The 16296-nt window shown below is 34.5% G+C and overlaps 2 protein-coding genes across 2 annotated transcripts; one reads left to right on the top strand and one right to left on the bottom strand.

Moving 5' to 3' along the window:
* The first annotated feature begins 890 nt into the window (after positions 1-890).
* On the top strand, positions 891-8408 carry LOC127736419 (uncharacterized PE-PGRS family protein PE_PGRS46-like). The gene is made up of 4 exons (XM_052246963.1): positions 891-1072; positions 2743-2989; positions 4145-4212; positions 5005-8408. Exons 1-4 carry the CDS (start codon positions 952-954, stop codon positions 7881-7883), a joined length of 3315 nt encoding a protein of 1104 aa, XP_052102923.1. The 5' UTR covers positions 891-951; the 3' UTR covers positions 7884-8408.
* A 5817-nt stretch (positions 8409-14225) lies between these two features.
* On the bottom strand, positions 14226-15886 carry LOC127736360 (uncharacterized). The gene is made up of 2 exons (XM_052246861.1): positions 15180-15886; positions 14226-14537 (listed from the first exon to the last, which is right to left on the bottom strand). Exons 1-2 carry the CDS (start codon positions 15699-15701, stop codon positions 14226-14228), a joined length of 834 nt encoding a protein of 277 aa, XP_052102821.1. The 5' UTR covers positions 15702-15886.
* Positions 15887-16296: the final 410 nt, after the last annotated feature.

Genomic DNA, 16296 nt, shown 5'->3' with positions numbered 1-16296 from the left:
TTTTAGTAGTTGATGAAGATTTTTTTTTATGATATGTTTTATAATGTAGATCTTTTTCTTAAGTAGAAATTGTCATATGGTATAGATTATGTTTGCTCTGTTGGTCTTATTCAACAGTAAAAATTAGTAGTGATTGAGATTGTGGTTGTATTTTTAATACGGTCAGCATTTTTTAAAATACATGAAAGGCAATAAATGCAAAGTCACAGCAGGTGATTAACTGTCGGAAAGGAAAAGACACATTGTGCCAACCACTCATCGTCATTTACAACTTCTAAATACGGATGCCATCGTTATAATGAAAATAATATAGTTATAAAAGAAAAGAGAAAAATCAACAATTTGAGAATTATTCATTCTGAACGAAGTTACTTTTGTCAACTTTTTCTTCCGTTTTTTATTTAACCAAATACTCTTCATGGCGAAACTTTTGTAGCATATATACCCTCGGGTACTTTTCAAAAACGGAAGTGAGACCTTTTCGCACATAGATACATCAAATCCGTCAAACCCTTTGACGTAATCTTAACACAGCTGCAAATTCACTAAAACCCTTTTAGTTTTCCACTTTTAAATGTTGAAAGGAAAGACAAAAACAATAAGATCAAACGTTTTCGTCAAAAGAAAAATATTAACATTGTGATCGGAAATCAAGTTGGAACTAAACAAAATATCCTGTGTGGTGCCTCGGAAGTCTCCTAACATTCTTATTGATGTCATATTTATGCTGACGATCTTTACGGGAAGTGTTTTCTTCTTTTTTCTGAGTAATGGACTAAAAGTAAATACACAATATTAAAAGAAACAAATGAATCGGACTAAACAGTAACCAAAAAAAGTTTCAAAAGTGCAATGTTTTCTAAATTATTTTCTTTGTTTATATTTGCCGTTGTTATAATAAGTGATGTTAAAAGCTTTAAAACAGGAGTAACAAGACAATCATGTACAAGTATGAGACCAGAACACAAAAGACCAAATACTAACTGGGAATATGCTCCACAATTTACGCGGGATCCTCCATTTGAAATAAAAGTAAATACAACAACAGTTAAACCAGGAGAACTTGTCGAAGGTAACTATTTATTTCTTGTTTGACATTGGGTTTTTTTTATTTCTTCGTAAAAATTAATTCATTTTCTTTAGTTTTTCTTTATGCTTGTCAATTTTTTGGACCTTAGTTTATTTATTCAGTTATGTATTGATTTATTCGCACATTTGTGTGTTTATTTATTTAAGTTAGTATATTGGTTTATTTTCAACATTTTTTTAAAAAATAAATTTTTATAGAAGATGTTCGTTGTTGATTTCATTTTCTTGATTGATTTGTTTATCATTTATGTATTTACTTATTCAATTATTCATTTGAGGTATTAAAGGGGTCTTTCGCCATCTCCCCAAACAGCAGAAAACTGAGTTACTCTCGGCCTATACTTTTAATGAAATAGGCAAATTGTTAGGCAGGAGTGCGATTCGTGTGTAAGACTTTCAATTTAAATTAAGAAAATTCTTTTATTTAATCCTGTCATTACGACTGTTTTATAAATCTAGAATATTTTTGATTGATAACCTTAAGAGGGACATAACTTAAACAAACTCGGTGACCTAAAATTTTCATTATATTTTTGGAAAATAGCAAAATAAAAATATTTTGGCAAAGTTTATCAGAAATAGCAATAGACTGGCAGCATAATTATACAAACTACTGTTATTGTTATATCGTTAGGATATGAGAAAAACACATTAAATATGTGAAAATAATTTAAATTATTAAAGAATATTAACTAACAAAAATAAACAAATAAAAAAAGCTTAAGAAAAAGTGAGGTCAGTGTCCAAAGTGCCTGTGATTTAATCTAGATACGCAGTGCGAGTGCTTGTTCGATTCATTTAACCTTTGGTTATGTTAAATTTCTGTTCTTTTTACAATAATCAATAATAACTAGGGTGGTGGAGGGTGCAGTGGCGGAGGGGGCATAGATGGCGTACACCTTTGATTGCCAAAAAAATAATTATATCATGTTTTCACGATTTATTTAGCAAAAAATCGTCTACGAATATAATCCCTTTTATGGAATTATGCCCCCTGTCAAAACTCCAAGATCCGTCTCTGAGGTGTATACAAAAGTCTTTCATAGACATATCTTGCGTCGGCATATTCAAGTGTATTCCATCATGTTCAGTCCAATTTTTACCTGTGATTAAAAGGAAACTTCCGGGTATTTTCCCTAGTTACATGAACGAGAAGTTATATTATGACTATATGAAAATGACATGTTGAAATGGAGCATTACAACTTAACAAATATCAAAACATGATATAAATTGGCATTACATATCATATATTTCAAAATATTCTTTTAAGTAATACATTTGTCTTTTCTGTATATTTGATGATAATAAAAAAGCTTACTGATGATATATATATTAGTAACGACCGAATCGCTGTGTCAAACCCGGCCAGAAGTTAAAAAAAAACCATGGAAAAAGGAAAACGAAATATAAAAACAGCGATGCAAATTTTCGACTTAACACATTCAAGAAATGAAGCAAATAGAAGGTTCTAGTTGTAAAACTAGAATGAAAGTATGCCATCTCCAACAAGAACATTGATACAGAAATTTGAAAATAAATTTTATTTCATTTCTGTCTAAATTTCCGTTTCCTTTAAAAGAAGTGATATACTATTTCTTCCTTTCATTTTTATTTTTCATATTGATAGCTGTGACTTTTTTTTCTTTTTCAGTTGTTTTAACATCCAAAGGAAAATATGACTTTTTCAAAGGCTATTTCATGCAAGTTTTTGAGGACAAAAGTTTCTTTAGTAAAATTATACCATTACCGCAGGGATCTTGGATACCTCTAGGAAGGTCAAGGACATTACAATGCCACATTTATGAGGATAGTATCAGCCATACAGAGGCATCATATAAGAGAAATGTAACAATGCTATGGAGGGCACCGATGGCAGCAACTCATCCGTTTAAAGTAAAGTAAGTACAGCCCTATTAAATTTTTAATACACCGATTTCTTAGCATAACAAGATATGATAATTTAGGGAATTAAAGTGCATTTAGTAATGAAAAAAAATTATCCGAATATTTTTAATCAAGTTTTGTAGCTGTTGACGTTTACCTGCAAATATGAGGGTCTGGAATGGGGTATTCATCCTTTATTCTTTAACTGTTAAGACAAATTTTCTAATTCTTCTTTTTTTGTTTGTGCTTATTATTCACTATTCGTTATATTCTAACATCCCATTATAATCCTATTTTATCATCGTATTTTTATTTTTAACAAATAATGAGATGTAAAAAGATTGCCAATGAGATAACTATCCACCAGAGTTCAAATGACGTTGATATAAGCAACGATAAGTACCGATTATCAGGTTGTCTACATATTAGTATTGTGACCCATAGCTGAATTCTACAATATCAATATGTAGACAACCTCAAAATCGGTACTTATAGGTCACCGTACAGTCTTCAACCAAGAGAAAAACACATTCCGTATAGTCATGAAATCTCTATTCTTTTTTTTGGCCTATTTTTCTCTATTATTTATTTTTTGTCAGTTTATTCTCTGTTTGTGCCGATCATTCTCTATTTTGTAAACCCAATCCAGACCCTCATATATTCTCTGTTTTTGCCGATCATTCTCTATTCTGTAAACCCAATCCAGACACTCATATATTCTCTGTTTATGCCGATCATTCTCTATTCTGTAAACCCAATCCAGACCCTCATATATTCTCTGTTTTTGCCGATCATTCTCTATTCTGTAAACCCAATCCAGACCCTCATATATTCTCTGTTTGTGCCGATCATTCTCTATTCTGTAAACCCAATCCAGACCCTCATATATTCTCCATATTAAAAAGAAGAACAGTGAAGAGCTTGACATGCCAGGTTCAAAGTTGACATCCAAACTATGCAAAAGCATATATATATATAAATATATATAAAAACTAAATGATACCTATAACAAAGGGCTTAAATGTCGAAATATTTGCCAGTGCGTTTTCTGTCTTATAGCTTTTGTGTTTTCACACATGCAGCACATGAGAAAAACTCCTTAATGAATACATTTTATATTTAGCGGTGTGTAAAAAAATGTCTTACTTTGTATTTCTTTTTCTTTTCAGAGCTACAGTTGTACGTAACTATACTCATTATTGGGAAGATATTTGGTCTCCAACAATTTATCCTACTGGTAAATATTTTAGCATTGTTTTATATAGAGGGGTGGAAGGAATTATTCGGGACGTCTGGGTTGGGTCTTTATTTTTTCAGGGATGCGGGCTTTACACTGATCGGGACTCGGGAATTAATGATTGATTTTTCGGGATTCGGGAAAGAATGCTTTATTTCTCGGGAATTCGGATATTCAGCGTTTATTTTTCCATGAATTCGAGATGACACCCTGCCTACCCCCTTATATAAGTCATTTCGTAAATTTGAAACGATAATTTGCCAATGAGACAAGCTAAATCAAAAGAACAAATAACGTGGATGTAATTAACTATAGATCACCGTACAGCCTTCAACAATGAGTAAAACTCAAATCGTTTGTTAGTTAGCTATAAAATGTCCCGACATGGCAAAATGTAAAACAATTCAAACGAGAAAACAAACGACCTGATTTATGTATTAAGATAACCAATTAGAAGAGTTTCTCAACGCAAATAAGATGCGTTAGGTACTGGAAATAACAAAATAAGAAATGACCCATTAGCCTACAGTTGCAATGTTCAAGATTTATTACCAAATTGGAATATCCTGAAAAAGCATCATTGTGTGTCAAATTCTGTTTAGTTAAAGGATGTGCTACAATTTTGATTTATGAAAAATTGAGCAATAGGTAAAAACGACTTCTTATAACACTTATGTTTATTAATTCACCGATTACTACCAATGAGTTTATAACATTTGTACCTTTGATACGTCATGTCATCTACACAAATAGACTTGTCTTAAAACTTCATTTGTTTAATTTATCTTGTAGAAATAATTACCATAGTAACACCACCAGTAAACCCAAATCCTGCACCAACAACTCAGAACAACGAAAACGAGAAAAAGGACCTACTTGAATCCTTAGCAAAGGAAGTTGGAGCCGACAGTGCAAAAGAACTATTAGAAATCTTGAAGCAAAAAGTAGATGAAAAAAATAATCCAGCGCCTTCGCCTTCATCAACAGCCTCCCCAACTAAAACAGCCGACCAAAAAATTGACGAATTGAAAGACAAACATCCAGACACAGCAAAAAAAATTGAAACGGCTGCAAAAAATCCTAGTATTTTGGATAAAGTCAAAAACTTATTTGGGGGTAAGAAGGAAGGGGAGTCAAAAGGTGGTGGATTTTTATCGAGTATGCTAGGAGGCGGAAGTGGAATGATGAGCATGCTCCCAATGTTACTGCCTATGTTGACTGGAGGCAAAGGAGGAGGAGGAGGAGGAATGGGAGGAATGTTGTCTTCCTTAATGGGTGGAGGAGGAGGATCATCGAATCCTATGATGTCTATGATGTCGAGTATGATGGGAGGTGGCGGGGGAGGCGGAGGTGGGGCAGGAGGATTGATGTCCCTCCTTGGAGGCGGAGCACCAAAGAAATCAAGTAATCCTCTGGCAGCATTGATGGGTGGTGGAGGAGGTGGTGGTAATCCCCTGGCAGCTATGATGGGAGGAGGAGGAGGATCCAATCCACTTGCAAGTTTGATCGGAGGTGGGGGTGGAGGAGGAGGTTCAAATCCATTGGCAGCATTGATGGGAGGTGGAGGAAGTGGTGGACAAGGACAAGGAGGTGGGGGTAACCCACTAAATGATCTAATGTCAAATCCTGCTATCTCGTCAATGTTGAAAAGTATGACCGGTGGAGGTCCAAGGCCACCACCAACAGGTGGCGCTGGTGGACAAAACCTAGCTTCACTTCTTGGGGTTGACCCTAATGCCGGTGCACCGAGAGCTGAACTGGCAGAAAATACTTCTGGAACGAAAGCAAGACCTATAAATAACAATGCTTTCCCTCAAATGATTGGAAACACACAGGGACGGAATACCATGGGAGGATCAACAAATGGAATGGGCGGATTTCAGGGAATGCAGGGAAGACCGCCTGGAAATGCAATGAATGGTCAGTTTTCAGGAAGAAACAGCCAAACGGGAGGATTCAATCCACAACAGGGAATGTTCGGAAGGCAACAAAATATGGGACAGAATCAGTTTAATCGACCTCAGACATCAGGTCAAATGAATGGCATGACGGGATCGTTTGGACGTCCACAAAAAAGTCAGAACGGATTTCAGAACCAAAATAACATGAACGGTCAATTTAATCAAGGTATGAATTCTGGCCAGACAGGTCAAAATGGATTCCAACAGACACAATCTCAGCAAAACCAACAGTCTACAGTGGTTGATATGAATAAAATTCAGAGTATGATGAACGGTCCAAACGGAAATGTAATTAAGAATGCAATGCAAGAAATGTTGGCAGGTAGAAAAACAGCAGCACAAGTTATGAGCTTGGTAAATTCTCATCCAAATAGTGGATCGCATGCCAATGGACAGACTGGAATCAGTAATGGAATGGGTAATCCAGCTGGAAACAATGGATTTAATAATGGAATGTCGAATTCCAAAGGACAAGGGGGGTTCAATAATGGATTGACTAATACAGCTGGAAACAATGGATTTAATAATGGAATGTCGAACTCAAACGGACAAGGGGGGTTCAATAATGGAATGAGTAATCCAGCTGGAAACAATGGATTAAATAATGGAATGTCGAACCAAAATGGACAAGGAGGGTTCAATAATGGAATGAGTAATTCAGCTGGAAACAATGGATTTAATAATGGAATGTCGAACACAAATGGACAAGGGGGGTTCAATAATGGAATGAGTAATCCAGGTGGAAACAATGGATTTAATAATGGAATGTCAAACTCGCAAGGTGGATTAACAAATGGAATGGCAAGTTCTGGTGGACAAAACGGATTTAATAGTGGAATGACAAATTCTGGAGGACAAAACAGATTTGATAATGGAATGACTAATCAAGCTGGACAAGGGGGATTTAATAGTGCTATGGGAAATAATGCTGGACAAGTCGGGATTAACACTGGAATGGGAAATAATGGAGGGCAAGGTGGATTCAGTAATGGAATGTCAAATATCGCTGGTCAGAATGGAAATCAAAACAATCAACAATCTCTAAATCAGGGCGGAAATAGCTTCGGAATATCACATGACGGTCATCAACTGCCAACCAACGCAAACACAAATCACAATGGTGTCGTACATACTGGTCAAGGTCCAAACCAAAATATTAATCCTCCACCAGATAATACACCTAACACGGGAAGTAGTAGTTTTATGGGCATGCCAGATTTCAGTAAAATGGTAGGTGGTCAGTCATCAAAATCCTCCAATTCCATGTCATCGTTTGATATGGCAAGTTTCATGGGGGGTGGGGGGAAGGGTGGCACTGGTGGACAGCCGGATTTAAACAGTTTAATTGATGGTTTAAAAGAAGATCCAGGATCACCAGACATTTCAAAATTATTGGAAAATGTTGACATGGATAAAATGGGAGGGATGCTAGGTATGCCAGGTATGAGTGCTGCTGACTTGAAGGGGTCTTTAGGAGGAATATTGAATGGACCACAAGGCTCTAGCATTCTAAGCGCAGCAACTGCAATGATGTCAGGGGGCAAAGTCGACGATGGCAATCCACTAGCCAGCCTTCTAAACGGTCCAAATGGAGACAAGATTAAAAGCATGGCAGGCGATTTAATGAGCGGAAAAGGAGGAGGATTAGCCTCACTTATGGGTGGCGGCGGCGGAGGTGGATTAGGAGGAATAATGTCAATGCTTGGATAAACCGTCTTTGTATAAATTGTGGAAGAATGGGGCATGACAAATTCTTAAAGCTGAAATTTTCAAATTGACGAAATATAAAACTTACTTATATAAGTGTATGGTTTAACATACATTGTAAATTAACTTAATTGGGGTTTTTTCCAAAACTTTTTGAAAAAAAATCCTCTTTCGAGGAGCTTAACAATTTCAGTAGTTGTAAATTATTTGTGTATATTTATACTCTTAAATTTTACATAATATGCAGTTTAAGCGCAAACGATTGTATTAATATAATGTAATGTGTTGTGCTGGACACGACTAGAAAGAGTACGTGACATTCATGTGTGCATCAGGAGTTGAAATCAATAAAGAGGGCCATAAATTTATGTCGAATAAAATAAAATATCTGTATGTTTGTATGCATTGCTGGTCAATATATTACAAATAAGAACAAATGGTTTTTCTTCTTCAGTTTTTAGTAAACGAATGGGAAAATGAAATTTAGATACATTGTTATTAGTGATAAATTATACTGCTATTTCTGATGGTTATTTTTTTAATTAAAAAAAAGTTTTTCAAAGGCTTATAATTTGGCCGAATGGATATAAAATAAATTATTTAATGCTGCATTATGTTGGTGGTCGAAATTCTAATGCAGTTTTCGATAAAAATTGTTTGGAACTGTAAATCCTCAGAGGTTGATTTAGTGGAGTGAAGTGGCTGTTAGTGGAGATGCATACATGGTCAACGCATAGACGTTTTACAATTCCCACTCTGAACGTTGCTTTGTTGTCTCCCCTTTCAAAATCCTCACTAAATATGAGTCAGAAAAAGTTCTTGAGCTAGACAAAATCGTGCATCTTAATGAACTGCATATATATTTAAAGTTCCATTTGAAGCCTTTATCTTATAGTCACTATCTCCAAATATTGTCAAATAACTTGCATTTGATCAGAAATACATAATGTATTCCGTCATGTATCCTGTCTTTTCTATTTATTCAAGAATGATACAGAAACCATGTAACCCAATAAACAAAAAAAGAAGTGACGTCATTTCAAATTGAAATCTTTGGATACGGCCTGCAATGATAAAAAGCGTCAACACTATAAATTACCTCTGTATGGCACATTGTGAAAGGTTACAGATGATTAATTTAACAAAAATCCTGAACAATACAAAATGACACATTAAGAAACAACTAAAATTACTTGAATTTATGTTGAAAGTCTTAGAGAAAAGGGTTATACAACAAATATTGAATAAAATTAACATTATCAATGATCAATGTAAATGAGGCTATAAGTATCTGAGTAATGAACTTAACCATGCAAACATTGAACTGATTTTTTTAACCATGAACCATGAACATGAGGTTAAGCGTATAGTATCTGAAATAACCGACCTTGTCTAGATAACTAAACTTTGACCACTAAATATGAAAATGAGGTCAATGCAGATGTACTCTGCCAGACAGACATGTACTCCTTAGTAATACAATCATTCCATACACCACATTAAGTTTACCTTTTGCTTATAGTATATGAGAAATGAACTTTGCTATGAAAACTGATTCTGACTTTTGAACCATTAACATGAGGTCACGGTCAGACGAACCTGCCAGAGAGACATGTACGCCATACAATCATTTCATACTTCAAATATGGTTGACCTAATGCTTTTAGTACCTGAGAAACAGACCTTACCATGAAAACTTAATATTGGCCAATGAACCATGAAAATGTAGACAAGGTCTGATAAACTCTGCCAGGCAGACATGTACACATTACAATCATTCAAAACACCGTCTGGGAGAACATGATTTATTTATTAGTTGTAATTGGCTGTGAACTAGCTTTCAGTAACTGCGAGTACTCTTATTTCGGTGCTTTGCTTCTATTGTTTAAGATGTTAGTTGGTTTTTTTTTTTTTTTTTTTTGCTTTTTTTGCTTCGTACCGATCTTTTGGGTTAAGCCGATTGCTAATGATTTTTTACAGTTTGTTTTTCATGTTGCTGTTACAGCACAGTCCCAGATAAGGGGGAGAGTTTTTAACCCCGCCACATTCTTTATGTGCCTGTCCTAAGTCAGGAACCTGTAGTTCAGTTGTTGTCGTTGGTTCATGTCCCACATATTTGTTTTTCATAAATTGCTTTTTTATGAATTAGGGCGTTAGATTTTTTGTTTGAATTGTTTCACATTTTTCATGTCGGGGCCTTTTTTAGCAGTCTATACGGTATGGGTTTTTTCTCATTATTAAAGGCCGTACAGTTGCTGTATTTGCTTACACCTACTTTATTTGAACTCTGGTGGATCGTTGTCTCATTGGCAATCATACCACATTTCCTCATTTTATATTATATAGTTAACAGATTGCTTATATAATCTTCGAAACAGACTAAACCATAAAAACATACCATTGACCAATGTCAAGCGACGTCAATGACAGATGAATCTTTTCAGACAGACTTATAAAAATAAGAAGATGTGGTATGGTTGTCAACGAGACAACCCTCCACAAGAGACCAAAATGACATAGAAATTAACAACTATAGGTCACCGTAGGGCCTTCAACAATGAGCAAAACCCATACCGCATAGTCAGCTATAAAAGGCCCCGAAATGACAAATGCAAAACAATTCAAACGAGAAAACTAACGGCCTGATTTATGTACAAAATAATGAACGAAAAACAAATATGTAACACATAAACAAACGACAACCACTAAAATATAGGCTCCTGACTTGGGACAGACACATACAGAATGTACACCTTACAATCATGTTATACACCAAATGTATTTGACCTATTATCTGAGAAATGAACTAAAAGACAAAATCTTAACATTGACCACTGAACCATAAAAATATGGCCAAGGTATAATTGTGGTAGAGTGGATTTTCTGCCATTCATACTGGTTGCATTGACTATACTATATGTACTAATTTTGAATATCTCTTGCAACTAACTGGAAGTGTTTAACGACCTTGACTGGATGTACATCCCTCGCACGGTCGGCTCGGTGCCCGAAGGCGTTTGGTGAGCATTAAAATATTTTCTGCAGTGGGTCAGGAACAGGTGGAAGACGCCATTTTGATAGGTCGCCATCTTGGTTTTACTGAGTTGTTTTTGGTTTGTTTACTATTTTGTTGTTTCCTTACAGTCGAAACTCCACAACGGCTGTTTTCAGGGCCAGGTTGATCAGCTGGGCAGCCCACTAACCACGACGATGTGTTGTTGGTAGATGAATCATTGACTCTGTAGTAGATGACTGCAACCTGCACGAAGCTAAATACACATAGCCCTCGGACGTCTGGGCAGCATGTGACACTCACCCATCCACAATGGGTTTCAGAGTGTCGCTAACGCGGGTCTACTTGTAAGGTAACATCATAAGCTAGTTTGTCGTTGAACCATCTGGGCAGCGTAACATGTTGTAGCCAACGGGTAATCAGGAGCTGATCCAGCACGTCCTTTCAGCTGTAAGGACTGAGACGTGACTGTGATTGAGTGTATGAATCTATCTCTTGCAGACGATTTATTGTATTATTTATTAGAAGGTGATTGATTTGCAATCTACTTGTGATTAGGTCTTATTCTATTGGTCATTGGAGGTCTTGTGATTAATTAGACAGAGGGAAATTTAATTTAATGGCTGGTCAATTTTGGTCTTTGTTTATAAAAGTTTCATTAGTTTAATTATTTAGTATCCAGTCTTTGTATTTACTTTTCATATAAGGATCATTCAGTTATATTGGATACATTTATATTCAGTCAGGAACCACAAATAAAGCATATTTTGGTAAGTTACATTTACTTTCATTGAGAGCCTTTGTTCTGACAGATGGATGAAGTATGAATCCTGATTATGATATTTTAATAACATGCAAGGTAAAAGTAAGTTTCCCCAATGTCCAAGTGAGAGTGAGATTTGAGTTTGAGAGATGATTATATGATTTGATAGTTTTGTGTATTGCTGTAAGGGTGAGTTTGATTTATTTTAACAGTGACCTTGACCTATGTGATGGTACGGTATTATCAATAATGACGTAGACATATTAATGTAAACAAGTCAGATGATATTATGTTTTTGTCGAGCCTTCGACTTTTGTCGAAAAAGCGAGCCATAGCGATCCTACATTCCGTCGGCGTCGTCGTCGTCGTCGTCGTCGTCGGCGGCGGCGTCCACAAATATTCACTCTGTGGTTAAAGTTTTTGAAATTTTAATAACTTTCTTAAACTATCCTGGATTTCTACCAAACTTGGACAGTAGCTTGTTTATGATCATAAGATTATATTTAAAAGTAAATTTTGTAAAAAAAAAATTCCATTTTTTCCGTATTTTACTTATAAGTGGACTTAGTTTTTCTGCCAGGAAACATTACATTCACTCTGTGGTTAAAGTTTTTAAAATTTTAACAACTTTCTTAAACTATCCTGGATTTCTACCAAACTTGGACAGAAGCTTGTTTATGATCATAAGATAGTATCCAGAAGTAAATTTTGTAAAAAAAAAATCCATATTTTCCGTATTTTACTTATAAATGGACTTAGTTTTTCTGCCAGGAAACATTACATTCACTCTGTGGTTAAAGTTTTTAAAATTTTAACAACTTTCTTAAACTATCCTGGATTTGTACCACACTTGGACAGAAGCTTGTTTATGATCAAAAGCTAGTATCTAGAAGGAAATTTTGATAAAATTTTGTTCCATTTTTTCTGTATTTTACTTATAAATGGACTTAGTTTTTCTTCCAGTCAACATTACATACATTCTGCAGTTTAAGTTTTTAAAACATTTATTAGATTCATAAATTATCCTGGATTTTTACCAAACTTGGACAGAAGCTACTTACAATCAAAAGATAGTATAGAGAGGTATATTTTTATTAATTTTTTTCCTCATTTTTGTTGAGCCTGCGATTAACACCAAAAGTAGGCGAGACACTGGGTTCCGCGGAACCCTTACGATTTTTTTATAAATGATAGTACCTTTTTGTAAAGATTTATTTGTTTTTAAATAAAATAGAATCTTGTACTTAGAATTGTATTATTGATTTCAGGTTATCATATTATATATTGACCAGTATAGATCCATGATATATTGATCTGTATAAGGACACTAGGATAGAAGTTAAATAGTGTAGGCTAGCTGTTGGTGTTATATATTGTACAAACTCAGTTCCACAAATTGGTGAGTTTACTTAACTGTGTATATTGATTGCAATTGTATTTTATTTATATTTACCTGTATAACTTGACTATGACAAATATTTCATTGTCACTTTGGAAATATTACACTGGGATTATCTCCCCTGATTATAAACATTCAAGCTAGAATCACATGAAGTTAAAAATGTGTATTTATATTGATGATAAATGATGATTCATTTATATTATATTTAAAGACGTTATATAAGAAGCTCAAATTATCCGTAATGATAATTTGTGTGAAGTTGATGTTTATTGTTTGCAAATTTACATTTTGATATTTTCAAACCGCATACCGTTTGTATAGAATAAAAGATGATAGGATTTATTCATTCTGATCGATAGAGTATAAATTAACATCTCAACCACCACTACGGTTGAGAAGGAATAAAAAAAAAAAAAAAAAAAAAAATGTATATTGTATTAGAATTTTCAAATTTATAAGGGACTGGCCAGTTCACACCAATCTGAGTGTTGAGAAAGAAAAACAAAATTTAAGGGTCAAGATGTAGGATGTTTTGACTATTATATACAAAAACATGTAAACTTAATTAGTATTAAGAGTGTAATGTTTAGTACTTTATTAAACTGAATTGTATTGTGTTTACTTCATTACCTTAATCATTGTTAATTTGTTATTCCAGGGTTAGTGTATGTAATTGTAAGATGAATGAATGTGATGTACAATTGATGAATTCATAAAGAACCCTTGAACTCAGACTTATTTGTAATTGATGAACCAGAAAAATAGACTTTTACATAATCAATCATACATTCCATACACCAAATATAGTTGAACTACTGATTATAGTACTGCTTATAGTACTAGTATCTGGGATACGGACTTGACCACGAAAACTTAACCTTGATCACTGACCCATGAAATGAGGTTGAGGTCAAGTGAACCCTGTCTGATTGACATGCAGGCCTTGATAGAATCCCATATACCAAATAAAGTAATCATGATAAGTGAGAAATTCGTATGACAAAAAAACTTCTCAGTTTAAGCAGTCGCTGAACCATGAAAATGAAGTCAAGGACAATGGACATATGACAGACGGAAACTTCGTAACATAAGACTTTTGTATGCAAGGTTAGACTTGCTACAATTCCCTTTCTTTTATTTCTTTCTTACTAATTTATATGTTTACTGTTAACTTCCAGTATACTGATTGCCCTTGGAGAAAGACATTACCTTTAGCAACTCTCCCTGGTTGTGAAATTCTTCCATTTTAGGCACCAGTCCCTCTAATCTTTTTGTTGGAGTTCGACCATTTCGTTTGGATGACTGTGCCTGTTTGTGTCTCTCAAAAGTTAAATAGTCACCTCCACTCAAGACTTTTTCTGGCTGTTTTGTCCAGTCATCTGTTTCATTGTGTCCAGGTACATACTTGTGCATAAATTCACAAATGTCTGTCATATCTTCGTTGTATTGCTCACTTTTCATTAAAACTCCCATATTTATCTATTAAAAGCAAAATGAGGTACATGACATTAAACGCAATCAACTATAATTCATATATGCGTATATAGTAAAAATATATATGTTTTTGTACTTTTGTATAAATACTTTTTAATATAAAAAAGAAGATGTGGTATGATTGCCAATGAGACAACTCTCCACAAGAGACCAAATGACACAGTGACACAGAAATTAACAACTATAATTTATAAATCACCGTACGGCCTTCAACAATGAGCACAGTTAAGCATGTTATTATGTTTACGGGTTATAATCTTTTCGAAAAAACTTAAATATTTACTGTCGCTTGATTTTTAACATAAATATCAACAAAACTTAAAGTTATGGTGATTTTATTAAAATATGTTGTATAAATAGGTCTTTTGCTAAATACCAAGAGAAAAAATGTGGGACACCTTAACAAACAGTGTCTTTTGAGGACTTAATTAACATGCAGGATTTGAAAGTAACCATTTTTAAACCTTTGTCAACCAACGTGTAAGATTGATCAAATTTATTTAAATTTTTATGTTCCATCCTCGTCCTTATTTGTAATATGCATGGATTATTTGCCACTGACTATATTTAACAACAATCAATAAAATTTTCATTAATTTGTTAATAACACATAAACTATCAACTTACTCTTGTTGTTTTTTGTTTCATTTCTTTCATGTACTGATGTTCGATATACTCAGGAAGTACTGGTGCAAATATGTTGAAATGTGGAATATGCTGACTCCATATTTTCGCTACTAGGAAAGTGAAGTCACTAGCTATACTGTCCAATTCTGACTGACTCGGTATGAAAGTAGTAAAGGGCACTGTATTTGCATCTCCTTTGGCAACGGTGTTGTCTAGATGGTTCCCTGAAATTCTGTTTTCATAGGCACATATTTGGTACATATGATGGTCTTTGTGTTGATTATAGATTGTCATATTCCTGACTTTTGTACGCATATCAACATTATCTCCTACAAAGTAAAAGCCAGGGTGCATTAAATCTCTGTACTGATGCAAGTCATTTTCCGCGTTAGAAAGTTCAAGAATTCGTTGTACCATTGTATCGGCATCTCCATTCACCAAATCAATGGACTCTTTGATCATCTGTATGTTCTGAAGTAACACCAATTCATGTGACGTTTCAGTTGTTACTAGTTCTTGCATAGCAACAAGATCCTTGTCCCAGTCATTCCCTAACTTGTCTGCCAAACTTAGCGTTGATTGGTAGCTTAAGCAGTCATATGTGGCATTCAGTCGAGAAAATGCAGATTTCTTGCAACCACCTTTCCACAAAATATAGCTATTAAAATGTTGAAAAGCATTTAAATCTTTGCTGTACAGGGTCAGAAGTTTACAGCCAACAGTCACTATGCCTGGTATTAAAGCGTCGCCCTTTTTATACTTATTAAACTGATGTGCTGGGTTTGATACCGATGCTTCAAGTGATTTTAAAAAAGTAGGAGCTTTCTGTCTCCATTCATCTATAACTCTGGCAAATGTAAGAGACTTTATCTTGTCATGGTTACGTAAAATTGAGTTATTCTCCCTTAGTGACAAAGTCTTAATTTCACCTTTGATGGTATCAAACACTGTTTCTTGGAAAACATCTTGCAAATCTGGAATTTTTGAAATTAATGAACCAACTGTAGGCATATCACCAGAGGTTAAGGCATCAAGAATTGGAAAGTGCTTCGAAGGCATGCACCGTATTTCATTTTTCAATCCACGGCATATTATAACCTACAAATAAGAAGGTCTT

Source organism: Mytilus californianus, unplaced genomic scaffold, assembly GCF_021869535.1.
Source record: "Mytilus californianus isolate M0D057914Y unplaced genomic scaffold, xbMytCali1.0.p SCAF_30, whole genome shotgun sequence".
NCBI classification, from domain to species: Eukaryota; Metazoa; Mollusca; class Bivalvia; order Mytilida; family Mytilidae; genus Mytilus; species Mytilus californianus.
The sequence above is the reverse complement of the archived record's forward strand: the minus strand, read 5'-3'. Positions and strand labels throughout refer to the sequence as shown.

Bases quoted from the DNA above. Each gene is read 5' to 3' on its own strand.
- LOC127736419 (XM_052246963.1), top strand. From the start codon at position 952: ATGAGACCAGAACACAAAAGACCAAATACTAACTGGGAATATGCTCCA. The intron at 1,073-2,742 runs GTAACTATTTAT...TTTCTTTTTCAG, and splicing joins ACCAGGAGAACTTGTCGAAG to TTGTTTTAACATCCAAAGGA. The intron at 2,990-4,144 runs GTAAGTACAGCC...TTTTCTTTTCAG, and splicing joins ACTCATCCGTTTAAAGTAAA to AGCTACAGTTGTACGTAACT.
- LOC127736360 (XM_052246861.1), bottom strand. From the start codon at position 15,701: ATGCAAGAACTAGTAACAACTGAAACGTCACATGAATTGGTGTTACTT. The intron at 14,538-15,179 runs GTAAGTTGATAG...TGCTTTTAATAG, and splicing joins TGAAACAAAAAACAACAAGA to ATAAATATGGGAGTTTTAAT.